We start from the raw sequence: 22,794 nt of genomic DNA, 5'->3' as shown, positions 1-22,794 counted from the left end.
CAAAACATTCACAAGATTTGTATGCAACGAATTAAACTATCAATTTTATCTCGAGAGTTTGAATTAAAATGAATTTTCCCCAAAAAAAAACCTTTGAAGATATTCATTCGATTACACGCCACACGCTTTCATAAGAAAACAAAATAAAAATGTGAATGAACCTTGGTCAAATTTGTAAGGTTATACACCTCACCCCCCCCCCACTTCTGAAAACACAAGTTTCCTTCGATTGTGGAAAATATATTCTTTTCACGTTCCTTGATCCGCGACAGGATTCGTAATTTTGATAAGAAGATGGGCCCAAGTCACGTTCACGTACTTTCTCTATCTCTACATCTATTCTATGTTTTACTCTTCACTCCCCTCCACTACTCCCGTACCCCCACTACCTTTCTGCTGCCCCCTCTACCAGTCCACTGCCCTCTCCACGGTATCCTCTTTTCCTTTTCATTTTTATCTTCATCTTTATCTTTTTTCTCTCTTCTCTTTTCTTCTCTTCTCTTCTCGTACTTTTACTACGATCGTTCTCGTATTCTTCTACTCCTCCTCCCCGCCCCCGCCTCCGCCCCCGCCCCCCCTCCTACCCCCTTTCTTCTCTATTTCATCCTATTCTACTTATTCTCTTCTCTTCTACGTAACTTAACGAAACGTGCACGAAATAAAACTAAGCTACTAGGCGCATAATGCGAGAGATAGACCACGAAAATACGTGAGAATTGAAAAGTTCATGCTATGGCTTACTTTTGTAGGTGAATCGTTGATTCACCATGTATATGTATATGTGTGTGTGTGTGTGAAGTAGTATAAGAAGCTTTTATCCTCGGCTCAACGATATACATATACATATTACATATATATATATATACACACGTACGTATATACTTATCTTCTTATTCGCACACAAATATAGTTAAGTACCTGGATAAGTTTATGTATGTATGTATGTATGTATATTTCGATTTGAGAATGAACGAACGTTCGCTATGATGAGAGAGTACTTTAGAAATAAATATTTAAATATTCACATACATGGATATTTTATATATATATATATATATATATATATTCTAAGCACGAAACTATCATCTAGAAATACGACGTACGTGTTAATCATTTTAATATTTGTCACAATGATGAATAAGAATACGACTAACACATTTACAATTTATCTGTAATTTTTTGTTATTGTTTTTTTTTTTTCTTTTTTACTTGAACATCCAGTTTTTTATTTCTCAAAAAACACAATGTGAGAGAGAGAGAGAGAGGTATAGACACAAAAAAAATGTTCCTTGAAAGAAATCGTAAAAGCGAATAGGATGACTAGTGTGAACATATCTTCCTTCTTCTTCTATCTCTATATCTGTAGGAAAAGAAAAAAAGAGGGTTGGGGGAGGGAAAGGGTGAAGGTAAAGGAATCGATATTACGAAGTTTCTTCGATATCATTCTCTCTCGACGGATATTGTCAAAATTTTTATACAGCTTTTTGTAAAACTACTACGGGAAAATTCCAACGTGTTGCGAGATAAGAAAATTCCTGTCATCACAACTCGTCTATATATATATATATATATACATATATATATTGTATATTGTATATTGTATATATTGTATATATTGTGTACACTGTATTATATACAATTACATATATATATATATTTTTAATATATATATATATATAGATTAGGTTTGTTATAATAGACAACGATAGACATTAATTATTTATTTATTCGTGATAATAACATTTTAAAGAATTTATTATTGTAGAAATAATATAAAAATGAAATAAAATAAATAATTATTATAATAATAATTAATAATATAAAAATAAAAATAAAATAAAATAAATTTTAGAATAACAACACTTTCAAGATTTTATCACTGTAAAAATTTTATAAAAATAAAAATAAAATAAATAATATAATTATAATACTAAATAATAATATAAAAATAAAAAATAAAATAAATAATAATTATAATAAAAATTAATAATATAAAAATAAAAATAAAATAAAATAAATTTTAGAATAACAACACTTTCAAGATTTTATCACTGTAAAAATTATATAAAAATAAAAAAAAATAAAAATAAAATAAATAATATAATTATAATACTAAATAATAATATAAAAATAAAAATAAAAATAAAAATTAAAAAATAAAATAAGTAATAATATATTATAATAAATAATAATTATATAAAAAAAAAAATAAAATAAATTTTAGGATAATATAACACTTTTCAGATTTTATCGTCATAGAAATTATATAAAAATAAAATACAATAAATTATATTAATTTAATAACAATTAGAAGAAAAACATATTTATATATAATTCTCTTTTTTTTTTTACTTTGTTACAGATTGGTTCATTGAAAAATTATTTCCTATTCTCTCACAAACGATTGAACAAGAGATCGTTGACGGAAAGTGAACCACATCACAAAGTACTGAGAGACGAGTCACGGGTAAGTTTTGTTGTTTTATACCTTTTTTTTTCTTTTTTTTTTTTTTCTTTTTCTTTCATTGTCCCAACAGTCTCCGGGAATATCAATTCCTTTTTTTGTCTATTAATAAAATGAAAAAACAAAAAACAAAGTAAATGGGGAGAAGAAAAAAAAAAAAGCTTTACTCCGATATTTCTAAAAGTAAAATCCTTTTTGCTTGTAGGTGGCTTTTAAATGTACTTACGTTTTAAAAAAAAAAAAAAAAAGAAAAAAAAACTCTCATGGAGAAAAATAAAAGACTGAAAAAGAGTGAAAGAAAAAGAGAAAAAGAGAAAGAGACAGAGAGAGAGAGAGAGAGATAGAACGATAAAATACTATCGTGTTGAGAAAGACAATATTGTCTTTAGAATGCTTCAGTAGAACAACCCTCTCTCTACCTTTTGCGTTTTCTTTACCAGGACAATAGAATCTTCGAGATGCGCTTTTTAAATCGAACGAATAAAGCGAGGAGAAATTGGGGGAGAGATGTAAGAGGGGAAACGTTTCTTCTAAAGTAAAAGAATAAAGAGAAGCAAGCAGCCCTGCTGGCTGACTGCTGCGTCGTGATATTTCGATATTACTCTTATCCGGATCTCGTTCTTCTTTATTTTTTGGAATAACGTTTATCTATCCTACATAATTCAAAAGAATCGAATTCGTAGCCACTCGATATAAATGCATCTTCTCAAATCCACGTTTCGTTATTTAACACTGGATTGTCGGATGTTTTGTTTGTATATGCACACCTATTTCTTTTCTTTTCACCTGAAATTAATCAATTTGATTTCAACATCGAAATTGAAGTTTTAGAAGAAACACAATGTTATTTGAAAGATATTTTATTTGAAAGAATTTCTTTATATATGTTAAGATTTATATATTTAGGTTATCTAAGTACTTTAGGTACTGTAGAAATTCAATAGATGGCATTGTATTACCATTCAATTATTTTACGTTTTGTTCATGTATTATTATTTTATTTTATTCTAATTGTAATTATAGTATTATTTTATATATAATGTAATAAATATTTAATTTAAATTTTATAAAAAATATTAGATCATTTTAAAATATATTATTTCATATTAATTGAATAAGAATTTATTATTTAGAGGTTATCTAGGTCCCCTAGGTTCTGTAAAAATTCAATAGATAGCAGTGTACTACAATTCAATTATTTTACGTATTTTTCAGATTTACATATGACAAAACTAACCCCTCTTTTTATATTTTATCCTGTATTATTATTTTATTATATTCCAATTGTAATTATAGTACTATTTCATATATTATACATAATATATTTAAATAATTAATTTTAATTTTATAAAAAAATAATTATATCACTTTAAAATATATTATTTCATATTAATTGAATTAACTTTAAAATAATAATATTATTATTACATAAAAATAACCATTTCTCTCTCTATATATATATATATATATTTCTTGTTGAAAAAAAGAACTGAACTTTTCAGTATAACAGGATGACCTGGATTTATTCGCATCGTAAAGTTCAACTGTTGAAAAAGATCGACTCTTTTCATGTTATATCGACTAACTCTTTGTAGTGTTACACGTTTGAGAAAAGAGGTTCGTTCCTCTTTCGTTTTCCACAACCCTCCTCGAGATTACTTATTCACGACACGAGCCGCAGATTTTGCGATGTTTCTTCGACAAGTACGAGATTTGCCGATTTTCTTTTATCCACGTTTTTTTTTCCAAGTGGAAATACAACGAGATCCTTCAATGGTGTTCAATAATAATATACATCTTTATTTACAATACAGATAACCTTTTTGTAACATGGTATAGGTACAGGTTTACAAAAAAAACATGACGTGTTACACGAAACTCTTTAAATTATTTCAAACTAATTTCATTTTAATCAAAAATCACGTAGCAGTACAATGTTTTTTTTTTTTTTTTTTTTAACAAAGGTTTGTCGCAATTTTCTTATCGTGTTATAACATAACCGTGTTACGTGTAAAACCCTTTCATTATTTTAAAGTAATTTAATTTGGTGTTAATCTCAAAATCACGTAATAGTATACCCCCATTGTACAAAGGTTTTGTCACAATTTTCTCTTATCGCGTTTATAAAATGACTCTTCTAACGTGTGTACTTATTTACGTGTTATTTATTTTTCTTTCTATTTTTATTTCTCAACAAATTTATGGGTTTACCTTATGTGCATCAAGAAGATTTCCGATGCAGCAGACTAAAGAATATAATAAATTCATGTTGCAACAGTTTTCTCGAGTAATCGTGTGTCGTAGACAGCTAGCAAGTTTATATTACGGGTTTCTTATCCCCCATTCCCCCTTTTTCACTTTTTACTCATTCCATTTTTTATTTTTTTTTTTTTTTTTTAACCTTTTACGACCTACTACTCGAGGTATGTGACGAGGATAGTTTTCATTTACGTGTTCCATGAGATTATTTATTCAATGTGTTAAGCTTTCGGATACAGTTTAAAATCGAATTTACGAAGTCCCTTAAGGGAGTAAGGGTAATTCCTAAGATTATTTTCAACGTCAAATTTCAAATGAAAAATTTAATAAAAAGAAAGAAAGAGAGAGAGAGAGAAAGAAGAGTTTAATTTCATTATTGATAAAATTTATAAAATTATAACGACCAATACCATGCACTTAATTGGCTGCTTAATCTTTCAAATTCAAAAATGAAACTTCTTTAATTATGGTCAATTAAAGTCATGGTCAATTTGATACTTAAAACATTAACATTAATTGAATCATTTATTTTGAAAGAGTGGCTACTTTTTTAATTGCAATTTAACAATTGTTTATTGATTCTCATAAAATGGAATAAAAAAAAAATAAAAAAATTAGAAACATAAATAACAAATTAAAAATAAACAAAATTAAAATACATTTTTGAACATAAATTTGTGCTCGATAATTTGCAATCGCTAATTTTTTGAACTTCTTTTTATTATACAAAAAAAAATAAAAAAAGAGAGAGAGAGAGAAGGTTAACATGAATGAAAGAGTCGAAATAGAGGATTTTCTGATTCTACTCGAAGCTTTTGGTACTCTACCGAATTAAAGCTCTTCGTTCCGGGGGAACGTTTTTCGTTGATTGCTCGATTAACGACCCGCATGTTCGACGATCCGCGTCCTAACGACCATCAACCCTCTCCTCTCTCTCTCTCTCTTTTTACCCCATCCCCTCTCCTCTCTCTCTCTCTTTTTACCCCATCCCCTCTCCCCTACCATTCAACCATCGTTTTATCTCTAACGTGAATATTGACGAGAAGCACCGTGGATATTTCGCGGCAAATGAAAGTAAAACGACGACGTTGCTATACCCACTACCACCCTCTACCCCAAACCCCTATCCCCCCCACCCCATCCCACCCCACCCCCACTCCCCAATGTCGAGAGTTGAACTAATTTACACGCTCGTAAACGCGCTTGCGTTTTACGCGTCCGATTTTACTCCTCTTTATAGGAAACGAACGAAGCAAAGAGTGAATGAGAGTACGAGAGAGAGAGAGAGAAATAGAGAAAATGAAAATGAGTATGAGAAAGATTGAGAGGATTTTATCGAGCGTCGAATAGACGTTAATTGCGCTAAACCACCTCCCCTAGCCATCCCCACCACGTCTGCTCAAAGCTCGCCAATTATTTCCGCGATATTTATTCTAAGAAATGTACCCATGAAAATGTTCGTACTAAAAGCACTATCGTTTTATTCATCGTCCAATGAGAGTTGAACGAGTGCTGTGCCAAAATGTGAGTGGATAGATGGATAGATAAAAAGAAGAAAAACGAGAATTCGGATAAATATCATCTTCAAATTAACGTAATCATTTTGTGTGGGACGCTTAATGTTGGACAAGTCAAAAATTAGTTTAATAAATTATTATTATGTTAAATAAAATTGTGTTTTATGGGCAATTATATTTTTTTTTTCAGATAAAATTATTTGAAATGAGATAAAAATTTTTAGGTTAATTTATATTAGGCTCAACACTTAATCTAACCTATTGGTTAATTTGTTTTATATATAACTTTAGGTTTATAACTTAATTATTTATATATATAGTTTTTTATATATAATTAGGTTAGTATAAAAAATTAGTTAAGACCCTTAACTAATATTGTGTATACACAAATACATTTTTTAACTTGTAATGAGAATGTTACACGTGACGATGAATGGGTTTACGAATTAACCTCTTCACACCATTAGCCACATATGTGGACGTCTAGTTTTTTATAATTATAGTTAATATTAATAATAAATAGAACAAACATTTGATAATTCAATCAGACAAGTAAACATTTGTTAATTTAGTTGCATAGTTTCCCATGTACAGTTAAAGAATTCATTTTTTTCCCGCCATAAAATACCGCCAAAAAGAATTGAGGTTAAAAATATTATCGAAGAAAGTGAATTTAATGGTACAAAAAATGTCTAATATTTGTGTTTTTTTTTTTTGGGTTGTTTTTCAGGTACATTGGTTCCAACAACAACATGAGAAAAAACGTAAGAAGAGAGATTTCGAAGCAACGTCATTCGCAACATTTGGCGATTATCCGCCATTCTTCGATGATTTCGGACCAAGACCTAGACAGGCGTCTTATCATCGTCAAAGAAATCGGGGTGTACCTTTTCAAAACTTATTCACCGATCCTTTATTCAAAGAACAATGGTACCTGGTAAGTAATTTATTCTCAATGAATGAATGAAAATTTAATTAATTTATTCGTTGTGCGGTACACTTTGTCTGTGCATTTGAATTTAATATAACTTTAATATTGAATAAAAAACGTAATATCGGTTAAACAATTTTTGTTTTGTCCCGGTGTATCGTTTAAAATTTTGAAAAAACAAAAAATAAGTTTAACAATAAGGTGTATTAGTAGTTGTGCATAAAGATGATCCTTTCGTGGATACTCAACATCAAAAAGCTTCTTCCATCGTCTAAAGAGAGAATCTCATTCGAGCAAGTGAGTGGGACGAATTACGTGACAGGAATGTGTATCGTTCAACGAACCGTACGACATTCGATAAAGGAAAGGTTCACCAAGGCCTCCTAGCAAACGTATTTTATTCACCCGAAATCCGACTCTCCGTGAGAGAGAGAAGGAATAAAACGCGTGCTGCTTCGAAAATCCTTTTCGGTTCGATGACCAAGAGAAAAATCGGAATCTGGTAAAAATTCTCTGATACGAGATAGTAGTAGTAGTAGTAGTAGTACACATAACCTCTTTTCGAGATACTTTAACGTTTGTCAACTATAAATCATCTATTTATTAGATTAAATTAAAGTTCGTACGTTTATTGTATTATAACCTGCAAATTGAATTGTTTTTTTTTTTTTTTTTTATAAAATTTACTTGGAAATATTAATTTTAAAAAAGGCGGGAATATTTTGAGGTTAATCCTAACATTTCGACAAATTTTATACTTAAAACCATGAATACGATAAAATACTTGATGTAATTCTTCATTTAACTTGTTACAAATAATTTTATGATTTGTGTGTTTTATGTTTTTTATTATTAAATCCATTAATAACACGTGTTAATACGATTCTTACGTTTCGTACGATTATTCAAACTAACAATCACCACACAATTTAGTTTATATGTGTATAAAATAGAAGCACAATTATTTCAATATAAACTTTAGCAATAGTAGAGTTTAAAATCGATTCTCAATTATTGGGAACGATTTAACTACATTTTCAACGATTAACTCGATAAACATTTAAACGCGATTCTAAAAGTAATTCCTTATCATTTATTCGATTTAATTGAAAATAGTTTTACGTTGAATTTTGTTAGAAGAATTCCAAAACTTTTTGTCTCTTGGGTGAAATAATCTACGTTATAATCAAAATACTATTCAACTTGTTTTAAATAACTATTATATATATATATATGCTGCAGAATTAATTTTGGACAAATCAATTAACCTCTAAACTTGCCAAGTATTGTGCACATTAACAACTTTCTAACTTTACCGGTAACATATATATCTATATTTATACAAATTCAGTGCCATATTGTTGCTTTGCGATAAAATCCGAAAATATCCAACCAATCTTAACGAAATTTGTGTTTATTTTGTATGATTTTGTCCAATTAAGGATATAGGATAGTATTTTTACGATTATATTTTATTTTTTATTGCTAATTTAAATATTTATAGGTTATCTAAGTCCCCTAAGTTCTACAAATATTCAACAGATGACACCGTATTACAATTTAATTATTTCCCTTTTTATTCAGATTTACTTATGACAAAACAAACCTTACTTTTTATTTAAAGATTATGTAATGTCTCCAAGTACTGTAAGTTTTCAATAGATGGCACTGTATTACCATTCAATTATTTCACGTGTTTTTCAGATTTACATATGACTAAACTAACCTTACTTTTTATAGATTTAATTGAATAATTTATTTTACTACAATGAATAATTTATTACTATAATAAACCAAATTTAATTATAACCAAAAGACAATAACGCCTGACCAGGGTTACCAAATATATAACATATCAAAATTCAAGGAAATATCAATAAATTAATAATACATTGAAAGACTTTATAACTTCAACAGTAACATATACATATATACATATTTTTTGTCTTCTTTTTTCATCTTTCTCAACGTATCATTAGCAATTAAAATTGTAGCTAAATAAACTTTGCCATCGTATTACGGCGTTCACAAAGGACCAATTATCGTGATATAATAACTACGCGACGACCACGTAATTATTTCGCGACTGAAATAATTTGCATTAATTCTCGGCCTGTTTATCGTATAATCGAATGTCCGCGTAAGTTCTAAGCGGGGTGGGGTAGGAAGAGGGGGAGTGAGAGGGGGGTGTTGATGGTGGAATGTAGGCAAGATACCAAGTTAATCAGCCAAAATACCGGCCATATCGAATCCGCTCGTGCTATCACGATTGATCGCACCAACAAATAGAGATCCATTAAGTTGCACGATAAACAGCTTGAAAATGTGTTAACCAATGAAAATGTATCATCTGTAATTTTTTTTTTTATAATATTATTTACTTTCATCTTTTCATTTATACATTTATTTCTTTTTTTTTTTTAATATTAATATCGATATAAATCGATATAAGAATTATTAATGTAAAAATCAAAAAATTTTATAGCATTTAATTTGGAGCATTGTAACTAATCTATTATTAATATCGGTATAATATTAATATCGCATATTATTATTTGTAGATTCGAAATTTAACCCTTAAATGATGAAATTTCATTGCCTCTTCCCCCACACGACCTCACCTCACCTCCCACTCTCGTAGAAAGCTAATAATGTAGAATGAAATTTGCAAAGTGTAGGTAATCAATTTAATTGTATCGCTTCGACGAAATGTCATTTGCCGCCATTAAGGAAATTAATTTCCATCCGATATTATAAATAATAATAATAATAATAATAATAATAAAAATGATGATAATAATAATGATAATCTTTAATTGCATTCGTATTAATTTTTTTTGGTTTCTATTTTATACAAGTAAGTCTCTTAAGCCTAAAAAGGCTGTAAATTTAGCTCTAGGAGCTGTTAAGTTTTTTTACCGAGGGTAGGTTGCTAGCCTTACCATCGAACCCTCCTCCTTTATCTGGGCTTGGGACCAGCTAATTATTATCTAGTTATTTAGATACTAACTAGGCGGAGTTACAAATAAGTTATATATATATATTAAATAGTTATATATATATATATCAAAAATAATTTGTATAAGAATAAATTTTTGATATTTTTATAATATATAAATTATTATACTATTAATTAAATATAATATATAATATATACTTAAATATTTATATTATATTTATATATATATATATAATTATAATATATATTATATATTATATTTAATCAAATTAATAATATTAATATAATTTTAATATAATTAATATATATATATATTATATTTAATTAAATTTTAATAAAATTTGAATTTCAAAAATAATAAAAAATAATAACGTACTTCAAGTTATATCAATATAAAAAAAAATATCATGTGGGCAGATCACACGTGTTAGAAGTGAAACCTTCGAAAAACTAAGTTTCGAGAGAAACAGACGACTGCAGAATATAAGAAGTAGGATAATTGTTGGCTTTATTTGTTATAATATTATTTTTATATTATTGTTATCCATTCAAAAATTATTATACGTTTTATTGAAAACATATATAAATAGATAACATATTACACAGTAAGCAAGTTCTCAATTCAAAGAAATGAGACGAGTTGCTTCTGGTAACTTAAAAATGCATGGAAACAAAACACCTCTGTTAGTCTAGTAAACACCTCTACTAAAAAACCTCACTACTTTTCGGAAAAAACCTCACTACTTTTCGGAAAAAACCTCACTACTTTTCGGAAAAAACCTCACTACTTTTCGGAAAAAACCTCACTACTTTTCGGAAAAAACCTCACTAATTTTCAGAAAGAACCTCGGAAAAAGTACTTTTCTCGCATTATTTAGTGTGACAGCCGTTTCATAGCTTCGTTACATAGCTTCGTTTCCGTTTATTTACTTTTCAGATCACTCCCATTCTAAAGAAGTTTTCACTTCAAAAACAACCAAAGTATGTAAATATCTATTATACATATGCATGTGTTACCATTATATATGTTACAACACTTTTGCACACAAAAGAAAATGTCTTCGTTTTATGTAGAATATATGTATATATATATAGATAGATATAACATTTCATGAATAAAATGAATAGATACCTGATATAAATACTCAATGATATTAAAGTAGATTTTACTGTGATCAACCTAGCGTGCAATTTCCGGTGAACGTAATTAAAGTATCCAGCTACGTCGGTTAAATCCCTTTCGTTTCTACGCGAACACCCTTTGAATTCACGACGTTCAAACGAAACCCTATATCTTGGTCTGCTAATTTCCAACAAATCTCTCTCTCTCTCTATCTCTCTCTTTCTCTTTATGAACAACGTACAGATTATTCATTAACAGATTCTTCACGTTTATCAAAACGTGATTATTCAACGAGAAGAAGAATCTCTTTTATTATGGGGGCAAGTAAAGGGTTATAGATCATACCATATGAAATAATTATCGATGATTAAACGAATTCTGATAAAACTGTAACTGTCAAGTGTCATCTAACTTGCTTTTATCTACATGTTTTTTCTTCATTTGTTCTCCAATGAAGATCTTCGTAGAAACTATTCGATTTAACGAAAAATAAGATGAAGAAAATAAAAAGATTGAAAAAAAAGAACAGAAATAATAATAATAAAAAGTAGCAACCTTGGAATAGTTGAGGTAGAGAGAGAAAACTGGTGCATCTCGTGCGACACACAAACACCCTGTAAAGATCGTAAAAATTAACCGGCACGTAGAATCGTGAAACGCATAACTATGGGGGTTTGAGTTCCTTACACGTTTCCTCTTTCTTTTTAACACTATGGTAAAAACGTGATACCCCTTTTTATTTTTAACCCTTCCAAGAAGAACTTCATCGTCTTTAGGGATTTCATCCTCTGACTTGTTGTTCAAGCTTTTCTCCTCTTTCTTCCAATTTTTTCTTTTTTTTTTTTGGTTCTTCATTCTCGTGAAAGGAAAAGGGGTAGAAAAAAAATAGAAGAAGAATTTTTTTCCTCACAATGAAAAAGAATATTCTGGTTAACGGGGGTTGCGAAGGGAAGGGAAGGGAAGGGGAAGGGAAGGGTAGGGAGGGGGGTATCCTAGAAAATGAAACATTTTAAGACAAAAGACAATAATGACGTTTGAAATTAAACCAACGTTGAAACAATGAATGAAAAAAATAATACGAAAAGAACAATATACAGTAAATATATATATGTGTGTGTGTGTGTGAAAATTCACTGTTTAAGAATGATACAAATTTTCAAACACACATATATATATATATATATGTGTGTGTGTGTTAGTTGGTATACGAGAAAATAATGAAAAATTGAACAAATTGAACAAGTCATGGCTGTTCTCGATAATCCAATAAATTGCGAGTAACATATTGTTGAATATCATGCAAGTCACACACATACGTATGCAAATGACCATTTTCAAATTTCTCTTCCTACTTCTATATACATATATATATATATATATATATATATATATATATGTATAACAGCTTCTCTCGGAAATCAAACGATGCAGAACTCTCCTTACCCGCAAATCGTACGTGATTCGTTCAATGCAGCAAATTGAATTGCCCGTATACGAGTAAAACTCTCTTTGAGATGTTTATCTTTCTTTTCCCAATTTTTTTTTTGTTGTTTCTATTTATCGTCGTTTTTATATAATAGAAATTTTCTTTGTCTTTTTTTTATTCTCTGAATGTCGTACATAACCTCAAAAGATCGTAGATACTTAAAAAAAAAAACACAGAACAATAACATTTCAACATTGTGTTGAATACTTTTCAACAATTTTCTCTTCTCACTTTGATAAATCGATAGTTTGTGTAATAAAATTTTCTGTAGAAAAAATATGGTTGTCAAAAAACAAAACAAACAAAAATGGCCCCCCCTCCTTGTCAAAGAGCACAAACGATGACATTTTTCTTCGTCATTTTTACAATTAACGTGACTTGGTTTTTTTCTTTGTTTTATTTTTTTCATTACTAACGATTCATATACGAAAGGTGAAGGGTCAGGGGACTTCAGGGGGTACATTTATGAAAAAAAGATCTGCCTTACGAAATGGCTGACTCGTATATCTAACCTAAAAAATAAAAAAAAGCGCTTAAATAATGAAAATAAATGAGAGAGAATACGTTTTAAGAAAAATATGACTTTTTAAACTAGTTAGAAATTTAAATGGTTAAAAATCGTCGAAAAATTTGCGCTACAGTTTGAAAAAAAAAAAAAAAGTAAAAGTAAAAGAACAAAAAATGAGTATGTCGGATAAAATTGAAAAAAAAAAACCGTGGTTATCGAATGAAAAAAACTCTAACACATACGTACACAAGCCTCAGGAATCAATAAATAACAAAAGTTAGAAGCGAACTATTACTATCCGTGTGCGGCCTTTTACTATCAGCCACTAGGAATTGCTCCTTAATGTACTCGTACGTATTAGTATCCACCGAGAATTGGATTAGTTTCGAGCGAAATGGCCGCGCTAAAATGTGTTCCCCCCCTCAAAAGCAAACAAGTGCAATTTCGTGTAGTAACTTTCTACGTCGGTGTAGTATAATACTAGGGTTATTCTCTACCGTCTAAATATTGTATTCTCTACGTGTGCACACGTGTATGAAATAACGAAGAGGCATTTATACAAATTGCTTTGACCGCTTTCGATTAATGTAACGTAACAGTGAAAATAATGGTACGTAGTATGTACTACATGCGTGTATAGTATATGCTCATAAATACAGTCTATGACAAAATTTAACCTTACAGATATATATTATTATTATTTTTTATTATTATTATTATTATATTATACAATAATTTATCGAGATTAATATTATTTTATACAAATTACTATTTTCATATCAATAATAATAATTCGTAGTTTATTTATTTATTTTATTTTATTTTATTTATGTTTTTGTTTTTTTAAGAAGAAAATTTGTCAAGAGAAGTGAGGGTAATCGAAAAAAAAAAAAAAGATTAAAGAAGGTTAAGAAAAAGGTGTTGTGTTGCACGTGGGGAAAATGAAAAGTACTAAAAAATTCCTAGTTGGAGGTTAGGTTATTTTTCATTCCCTCCCTTCTATGTACCAGAAAAAAAGATTAAAATTCTGGAATGACGTAAGCGAAGGGACTTCGAATAATTGTAAAATTTTTCACTTTACCTAAAGGCAAAGTCATTTTTTATACGGTCACTCGAACCTTTTCGAAATTTCGGAGACGTTCTACGTAATTCACCCCCCCCCACCCCACCCCAACCTTTCCCATTCCCATTCCCCTTTCACAATGTGACTTGACATAATATAAAATACTCGGATAATAGAAAATTGAGTATAACAATTTTGTGATTTTTGTTCAAAAATTGTTTTAGAACGGTGGCGCCAAAGATGGATACGACATGAATTTAGGGCCAGCATGGCAAAAGGGTTACACTGGTAAAGGAGTGGTAGTTTCCATATTGGATGATGGTATTCAAACGAATCATCCTGATCTTGCTTTGAACTACGATCACGAGGCTAGTTATGACATCAATGATAATGACTCGGATCCAATGCCACGAGACAACGGGGACAACAAACATGGAACTCGTTGTGCTGGTGAAGTGGCAGCTGTTGCTTTTAACCAATATTGTGGCGTTGGAGTTGCATATAATTCTAGCATCGGAGGTAACAATGTTGTGTTAAATAATTTTTTATTATTTATTTATCTTTCTATCGTAAATTATTTTGTACTCAAAAGAAAAAAAACAATATTGTTAAGTCGTCTCGTAAGGTTTCTTTTTTATTAAATTTAATAATTAAATGATTTATTTATTAATTAAATAATTCATTTAATAAATAAGTTATTTAATGATTCATTAATATTATGCATATAAAAATATTGCAACTTTTGCAAGTTTTATCAGCAAGAAAACGGTAAGAAATTTATGGGACGATTTAATATTTTAAAAGACAAGCCTAATTTCGAGCACATGTTTAAATACACGTACAAATTATATATATATATGTATGTTGACGTCACACGTATTGACAAAATTATTTGATATTACCTTCGTTTAATATTCTCGAGAGCTGCATCTCTCGTACTTGTTAGTATGCAATTAATTCAAGAATCATAGGATCAACGACTATCATTGAGAAAATGAGAGTTGACGAACTTTCTCAAAATCTTAGCACGTAAGAGAACATAGATATTACATATGCATATGTAGTACATATGTACGTATACAATTAAAATTGTATATATACCAAGATTCCCAAATTTGCACTGCTAAATTGCAATGGTTTGCATTTACATTTGAAAAGAAGGCAAAAATTAAGGATTTATTATTTATAGGTTATCTAAATCATTAATTACTGTAAATTTCCAATAGATAGCAGTATATAGAAATTCAATTATTTCAATTTACATAAAACATAACCTTACTTTTTCTATTTTTTCATATTGTGATATTATTCTGAGTATTGTTATAATTTACAAAATAGTTTAGAATTATATTAAATAACAAATGTTTAGATACTGATCTCTTTCCAATAGATGGTGGTGTATTACAGTTCAATTACTTCAATTTACATAAAACATAACCTTACTTTTTCTATTTTTTCGTATTGTAGTATTGTTTTAAGTATTTTTATCATTTACAAAATAGTTTAGGATTATAATAAATCAATATTTTATAACAAAACTACAACAACACGTGGACGGAACATCCTAGTACATATATATATGTGTAGAGAAGAAAATATATGTATATATAGAGAGAGAGAATGTGGAAACTAACGCACGTACATACCTAACGTGTTTTCAGGCGTGCGAATGCTCGATGGCCCGGTAAACGATGCCGTCGAAGCCAGAGCACTAGGATTGAATCCTGATCACATAGACATATATAGTGCTTCTTGGGGCCCCGAGGACGATGGGAAGACAGTAGACGGTCCTGGTCCTCTAGCTAGAAGGGCTTTTATTTACGGTGTAACAAGCGTAAGCTCTATTTCATTCTATACTATTTTTCTATTTCTTTCTTTTCACATTTCTTCTCTTTTCTTTTCTTTTTTTTTCTTATTTTATCTCCTGTTCTCTTTTCACGAGTTATATCAGGCGTTAAACTTTATCCCCCTTTTCGATGATTTTCCAAGCGACAGAAAAAAAAAAAAATGGTGAGTTTTTATCGATTCGAAATCCGACGAGACTTACATGTGTTATGCAAAGTAAAGAAGAAGAAGAAGAAGAAGAAGGGGGATGACTTTTCAACCCGAATTTATTTCCATGAATTTCTTGGATTACTTGCAACCCTAACCTTTTCTTTTCTTTTCTTTTTTTTTTTTCTTTACTACCTAAACTTATTTCGATACCAAAATAGAATTGGTGTATTATACAAAATCTATTTAAAATTACATATTAAATATATTAATATTTTTGTTAAATAAATATATTTTATTACTTGACTCTTTTTTATGGTATTATCAAAGATGATTAAAAAAAAAATCAAGTAAATCTTTAACCGTAATAAAGTTGAAGTATACACGACGTCGTGTTTGGCAAAAGAGGTCATAGATCAAACTAGATATAACTCTTCTCTCTCTCATTGCTAGAGGGGTGGTAATAAAGTATACGAGTATAGAGGAGGCTCGCTTGGAGAAACATCGAAGCGTAATACTACGTATGTCCCCGAGACATATATGATAGGAAGGAAACTGTATATTTGTTCCTTTTCATATATTTCTATATCTGCATTTATGCTTGTATATCACGTTCGAATAAAACATTTCACGATGATGATCATGATGATGATGATGCTGATGATGATTATGGGGGGGTTGGGAACACATACCATACACACACACATACATTTAACAGGGTCGCAAAGGAAAAGGTTCGATATTCGTGTGGGCATCCGGTAATGGTGGTAGACACACGGACTCGTGTAATTGCGATGGCTACACTAACAGCATCTTCACGTTGTCGATATCGAGCGCAACTCAGGGTGGTTACAAACCGTGGTACTTGGAAGAGTGCAGTTCTACGTTGGCCTCTACGTACTCGTCGGGAACACCGGGCAATGATAAAAGCGTTGCAACCGTCGACATGGACGCTAAATTACGACCCGATCACATATGCACCGTTGAACATACCGGTACATCGGCTTCAGCACCATTGGCAGCCGGTATAGCAGCATTGGCATTAGAAGCTAATCCAAGTTTAACCTGGAGAGACATGCAATACCTAGTAGTCCTAACTTCGAGATCGGAACCCCTGGAAAAGGAACCCGGATGGATACTAAACGGTGTCAAGAGAAAAGTATCACACAAGTTTGGGTATGGTCTTATGGATGCAGGTGCTATGGTCAGTCTAGCTGAACAATGGACCAACGTGGCACCACAGCATATCTGTAAATCCGACGAAATAAACGAAGAACGGCCCATCGATCCAACTTACGGATATACATTGAGCGTTTATATGGACGTTACCGGTTGTGCAGGTTCCTTAAACGAAGTTCGTTTTCTCGAGCACGTACAGTGCAAGGTAAAATTCTTATTCTTTTTTAGTTACCTGGTTAGAAAATCCTTTTGACTTAACTTCCATCGATCAGGTATCACTGAGATTCTTCCCACGAGGTAATTTAAGGTTACTGTTAACCTCACCGATGGGTACAACGTCGACTTTACTCTTCGAAAGACCACGCGACGTCCTTAGTTCCAGCTTCGATGATTGGCCATTCCTCAGTGTGCACTTTTGGGGCGAAAAAGCAGACGGACGTTGGACATTGCAGATCATTAACGCCGGAAATCGGCACGTCAATTCCCCAGGCAAGTATTTTTTTTCTTCCCTACTATATCCCCTTCGTTGATCATTCACCCCAAAATCTCATCCCCCTAACGTTCTATTTTATTGCAAACCTCGAGTCGCTCGTTAGATAATTTTATTATCCAAGCAGCCCTATGAATTCGTAATCGATGCTTTTACCCATGACGAAATATGCCGTCCACGACTAATCGATAACTGATTGCAATTAATGAGCGCACACGTACAGCAGAACAGCACACCTAACCATTACAGTACCGAACTGTAATCTCATACTTTCATCAATGCACGCTCTCTATTGTGCGAGAAAGGAAATCTGAACGTTCCCATTCCAATAGAAATGAACGTTTCTGCCCAATACATTTCGCATGCTTCCAATTGCTTCCTAATTCGCAAAGGCTAGCTAGGCCATCTGAACAACGATTTCATTCTCCCGAATAGAGAACGCAATTTCTGTCTATAATTAAAACACCTAATTAACTGTCAATTAATTTTTTTTCTTATTAAAACCCTAACAACAAAGAGAAATCAACATAATCCTATAAATTATAATTTGATTTTACCAACTGTGTTTATTTGTTTATTAGGTATACTGAAGAAGTGGCAGCTAATATTCTATGGCACAGCAACGAACCCGATCAGGATACGAACACGTCAATTTAACCCGGTACAAGCGCATTCTCCGTTCTCATCCGTGCATTACCCGTTTGCAATAGACGATGATCCGCTAGCACAGGACCATCGGGGCAACACCGACTTCTTTGCTCCGTCTACCTTTCAGAGTTACCAAGGACCCTACGCTGGTGCAGCATCTAACGTCCACGCATCGGTGGCCACTCTTGATGGTTCTTCGGCTCCTCTGTTGACCAATCGGCTCCCAGGTGACACACCAGCAGCCTCGGCCTTCGATTCACCTTCGGTTCCTTCATCTCAGATTGCTGACGGTTCCTTCGATACCACCAGGCAGATACTTCACAATTGCGATCCTCAATGCGATTCTCAAGGTTGTTATGGAAAGGGTCCAACTCAATGCGTCACGTGCAAGAATTATCGGCTAGACAAGTGAGTCATTATTTTTTTATATTGATTGTAACCTTTCTTTTTTTTTTTATACAATACTAACTCTATTTTAGCTAATAAATTCACTTGCTCGATCAAAACGATTACAAATACTCGTTTGAAATTTATTTAGTTTTTTATTGAAATATCATGGCTAGTAGTATTCGTTTTCCTTTCTGATCGAGCACGTTGAAATCGTATTGCTCAATGGCATTAACCAACTGTTTTGTTCTGGCCGAATAACGCTACCGAGAGAGATGGAATTTCCTGATGGAAGCTCGGGAACAAAGGATCGAGCGTAAATTAATCGATATGCTTATTTTCTACAATAATCTTATTCACCAAACTAGCCTTTACGATCTCCCCCTCAATTACTATTCTTGAATAATAAGAAAATCAAATACGTAAGATGACGAAGACATCACCACCATTGGTATTGTCCTACGTATCCGCGAAATGTAGCATCGAGTACTGTCTTTGCAGTACGTGCGTCAGCCGTTGTCCACCGAGAAGTTTCCCAAATCAAGGTGGGGTTTGTTGGCCTTGTCACGAGTCCTGCGAGATTTGTGCTGGTGCTGGTCAGGATTCCTGCTTATCGTGTGCACCCGCTCATCTTCGTGTTACCGATCTAGCCGTTTGCCTGCAACAATGTCCAGAAGGTTATTACGAGAGTGAGTATCGATTCGATTCGGATTCGAGAGGAAATAATAATTCATAACAATAAAAATGTCAAACTCTAATCTTTCATAGATACGGAGAACAGCACGTGCGTGCCCTGCGAGGCCAATTGCGCCAGCTGCCAGGACAGACCAGACAAGTGCACCAGCTGCGAGCATCATTTGGTGATGCACGAGAACAAATGTTACGCGGCCTGTCCTCTCTACACATACGAAACGCAGGATTATAATTGCGCGCCCTGTCATCCCAGCTGCGAATCTTGTAATGGCACTGCTGAAAATCAGTGTATAGCTTGCCGACGTGGTTTATTCTCATTCAGCGGTAAGTATATATTATTCTCGTGAAGGGGGTTATAATAACTGAAATAAAAAATGAACAAAAAATGATTAGGATGATAATCCGTCATATATCATCGATTCCCCGTTCGTAGGAACCTGTCATGCATCTTGTCCGGCTGGCTATAGTGCTGATAAAAATCGACGCGAATGCGTACCTTGTCCACCAGGATGTTCAACTTGTGCAACATCCATTTGTACCAGTTGCACTGAAGGTTGGAGCTTGAATAAGAAGGGTATATGCGCACCGGAAAGTAGAAATCGTTGCGACACTGCTGAATATTACGACGACGGACACTGCAAACCCTGTCACTCGACTTGCGAAACTTGCGATGGCTCTACCGAAGACTTCTGTATATCCTGTAAAGGTCCACTCCTACTTCAAGGGCGTCGATGCGTTTCACAGTGCGATGATGGATATTACTCGGCGGTGCAATCCTCCAGGCCAATTTGCGTTCCTTGTTTACATACCTGCAAGAGTTGCGTATCTCGACTTAATTGCACAGCCTGTCAAGATGGTTTACAACTGCAAAGTGGCGAATGCCGATCCTCCTGTGCTCAAGGGTAAAATCATTTTATCAATATCGTTTTTATAACTGGCTAGGGAAGAAATCAAGCCGTCCTATCTAATTGATCCTAATCTTCTTGATTATTACAGTTATTACAGCGACAGAGGCCAATGCGCCAAGTGTTATCTCTCGTGTAAAACTTGTTCGGGTCCTAGGAGAGATCAGTGCGTGACTTGTCCAACAGGTTGGCAATTAGCTGCTGGCGAATGTCATCCTGAATGTCCGGAAGGCTTCTTCAAATCTAATTTTGGTTGTCAAAAATGTCACCATTATTGTCGTACATGTAAAGGTAAAAACAAAAGAAAGAATTTTTATTCTTTCCACACATTAAATATACATTTGAAATTACGAATTACTTTTCACAGGTGAGGGTCCACTCGAGTGTACATCTTGTCCAGCACATTCCATGTTGGAAGGTGGTCTATGCATGGAATGTCTCGGTGCACAGTATTACGATCCTTTGACACAACTCTGCAAGAATTGTCATGCAGATTGTCGCAGATGTACCGGACCCGGGAAATTCAGTTGTGCCGCATGCTCGCCTCCATTGCATTTGGACAAATTAAACAATCAGTGTGTGCCCTGTTGTACGGGGCTGGAAAAGGGTCCACACGTCGACGAGTGTTGTCTCTGCGACCCAGAAACCGGTAAGTGATTATTAAATCGTTATTTTATTAACCCTTATCAGTCGCTAGCTTATTCTCATTAAATAAATATGGCTTCTCAATTTCACATACCACGTGACGTGCGACAGCAGCGACAAAGTCACGTGATAAGTGACTTACGACCGTTAATTGGTTAACACGTTCTTCTCTGCCATGTTTTTTATGATGAGATATCATTTCCAAGTATTCTATTTTTTTCTAACAGAAAACACGATCCAACGTGTCAATTAAAAAAAAATAAAAATGATCTGTATTACGTAGTTCGTGCCAAAGTATAAAAGTAATAGCAATAAATAAGAAGTATCTCGCGTTACAAGTTAAAACACTAAAAAAAAAAGAAAAAGAAAATTTTCTTCCTCGACTTACATCAATCCATCCATCCGTCCATCTACCGTCCGTACAAAAGGAAAAAGGAAAAAAAAGACAAAGTATTCTTTTCGAGGAAACTTAGCAATCTTTCCTTTCTTTCTTTTACTCTCGCCCCCCCCCCCTTCCCCCGCCCCCGCCCCACCACCACACTCTATCAAAAGGCGTCGGCAAAAGTTTTCACGAACGTTTCCAATAAGTTGTATCGCCCCGTCGAACTTTCGTCTCGAACTTTATATGGTACGTTGTAAGACGTTTCTTCTATCTACCCTTTCCTTCTCCTCCCTTTTATACACACCCTAAACATTTTACAAAGAAAACACATTACGTAAGAACAACTAACTGTAACGTTAAAGAAGAAAGATATCATTTTATAGGACGAAATGTTGTTGAGTTTACTGATAAAAAAGATTTGAAATAACATTTGCAAAACTCGAAACGTAATCATTTTTAATTGAAACATAAACGAAGACAAAATGGTGTGGTGAGGGAAAGAGAGAGGGAACAAGTTTTTATACGTTCTGCAAAAATTGGTTTCAAAAAAATTAGAAAAAAACTTACTTATACGTAACGTCCGTTGATCATGTGTGTGTTTGTGTGTGTGTACAGGTGGCTGCAGGAACAGTTCACCAGCTGGTAAAAGAAGAGTACCATCTAGAGACTCATCGTTATCCGAAGGTTACGAAGTACAAGATAAAAGTAATGAAAATACCAACGATTCGGCTACGTTGGTATTTTCGGCAGCGACAACCTTGGCAGTTGCTGTCTGTTTAGCATCAGTTGCATTATTCGTAACGATATTCGTTATACTTCAAGTAAGTACTATATCTGTAAAAAGTATCATCTTCCCCCATTGAAAATCAAATTCTAATTGGACGTATGTGCGCATATTTTATAACACTTAGCCGTCTCCGTCGAAGTTGAACCCTTTCGTCAATAATTTGTTCACTTATCACCGATTCTTTATTATTAATATTTATTTATATTTTGTTGGATACTTATTTTAGTATTAGTATGTTTTAAATAAAACCATCCAAAAAGCTTTTGTTCGATAATTTTCACATGACATCAATGTGCTGCCACCGGACAGTATAATGTTGATCGAGATTATTATTTTTATAAATATTTTATAACACACACGCGCGAGTATTATTGAT

General features: G+C 32.4%; 1 protein-coding gene across 1 annotated transcript in view; it reads left to right on the top strand.

Annotated features, from left to right (window-relative positions):
- The window catches only part of Fur2 (furin-like protease 2), a 119,086-nt gene that overhangs the window by 92,084 nt on the left and 4,208 nt on the right, over positions 1-22,794 (top strand). The window contains exons 4-16 of the mRNA XM_089175742.1: positions 2,312-2,467; positions 6,971-7,177; positions 14,535-14,829; positions 15,972-16,144; positions 17,021-17,686; positions 17,754-17,970; positions 18,553-19,027; positions 19,508-19,695; positions 19,775-20,023; positions 20,133-20,601; positions 20,696-20,895; positions 20,972-21,253; positions 22,247-22,452. Coding sequence (XP_089031868.1) covers positions 2,312-2,467; positions 6,971-7,177; positions 14,535-14,829; positions 15,972-16,144; positions 17,021-17,686; positions 17,754-17,970; positions 18,553-19,027; positions 19,508-19,695; positions 19,775-20,023; positions 20,133-20,601; positions 20,696-20,895; positions 20,972-21,253; positions 22,247-22,452 — 3,783 coding nt within the window. The remainder of the gene's footprint in view (positions 1-2,311; positions 2,468-6,970; positions 7,178-14,534; positions 14,830-15,971; positions 16,145-17,020; positions 17,687-17,753; positions 17,971-18,552; positions 19,028-19,507; positions 19,696-19,774; positions 20,024-20,132; positions 20,602-20,695; positions 20,896-20,971; positions 21,254-22,246; positions 22,453-22,794) is intronic.

This window comes from Polistes dominula, unplaced genomic scaffold (assembly GCF_049000335.1).
Source record: "Polistes dominula isolate Pdom_NZ unplaced genomic scaffold, Pdom_raw_medaka contig_19, whole genome shotgun sequence".
NCBI classification, from domain to species: domain Eukaryota; kingdom Metazoa; phylum Arthropoda; class Insecta; order Hymenoptera; family Vespidae; genus Polistes; species Polistes dominula.
This window is presented reverse-complemented; position numbering and strand designations above follow the sequence as displayed.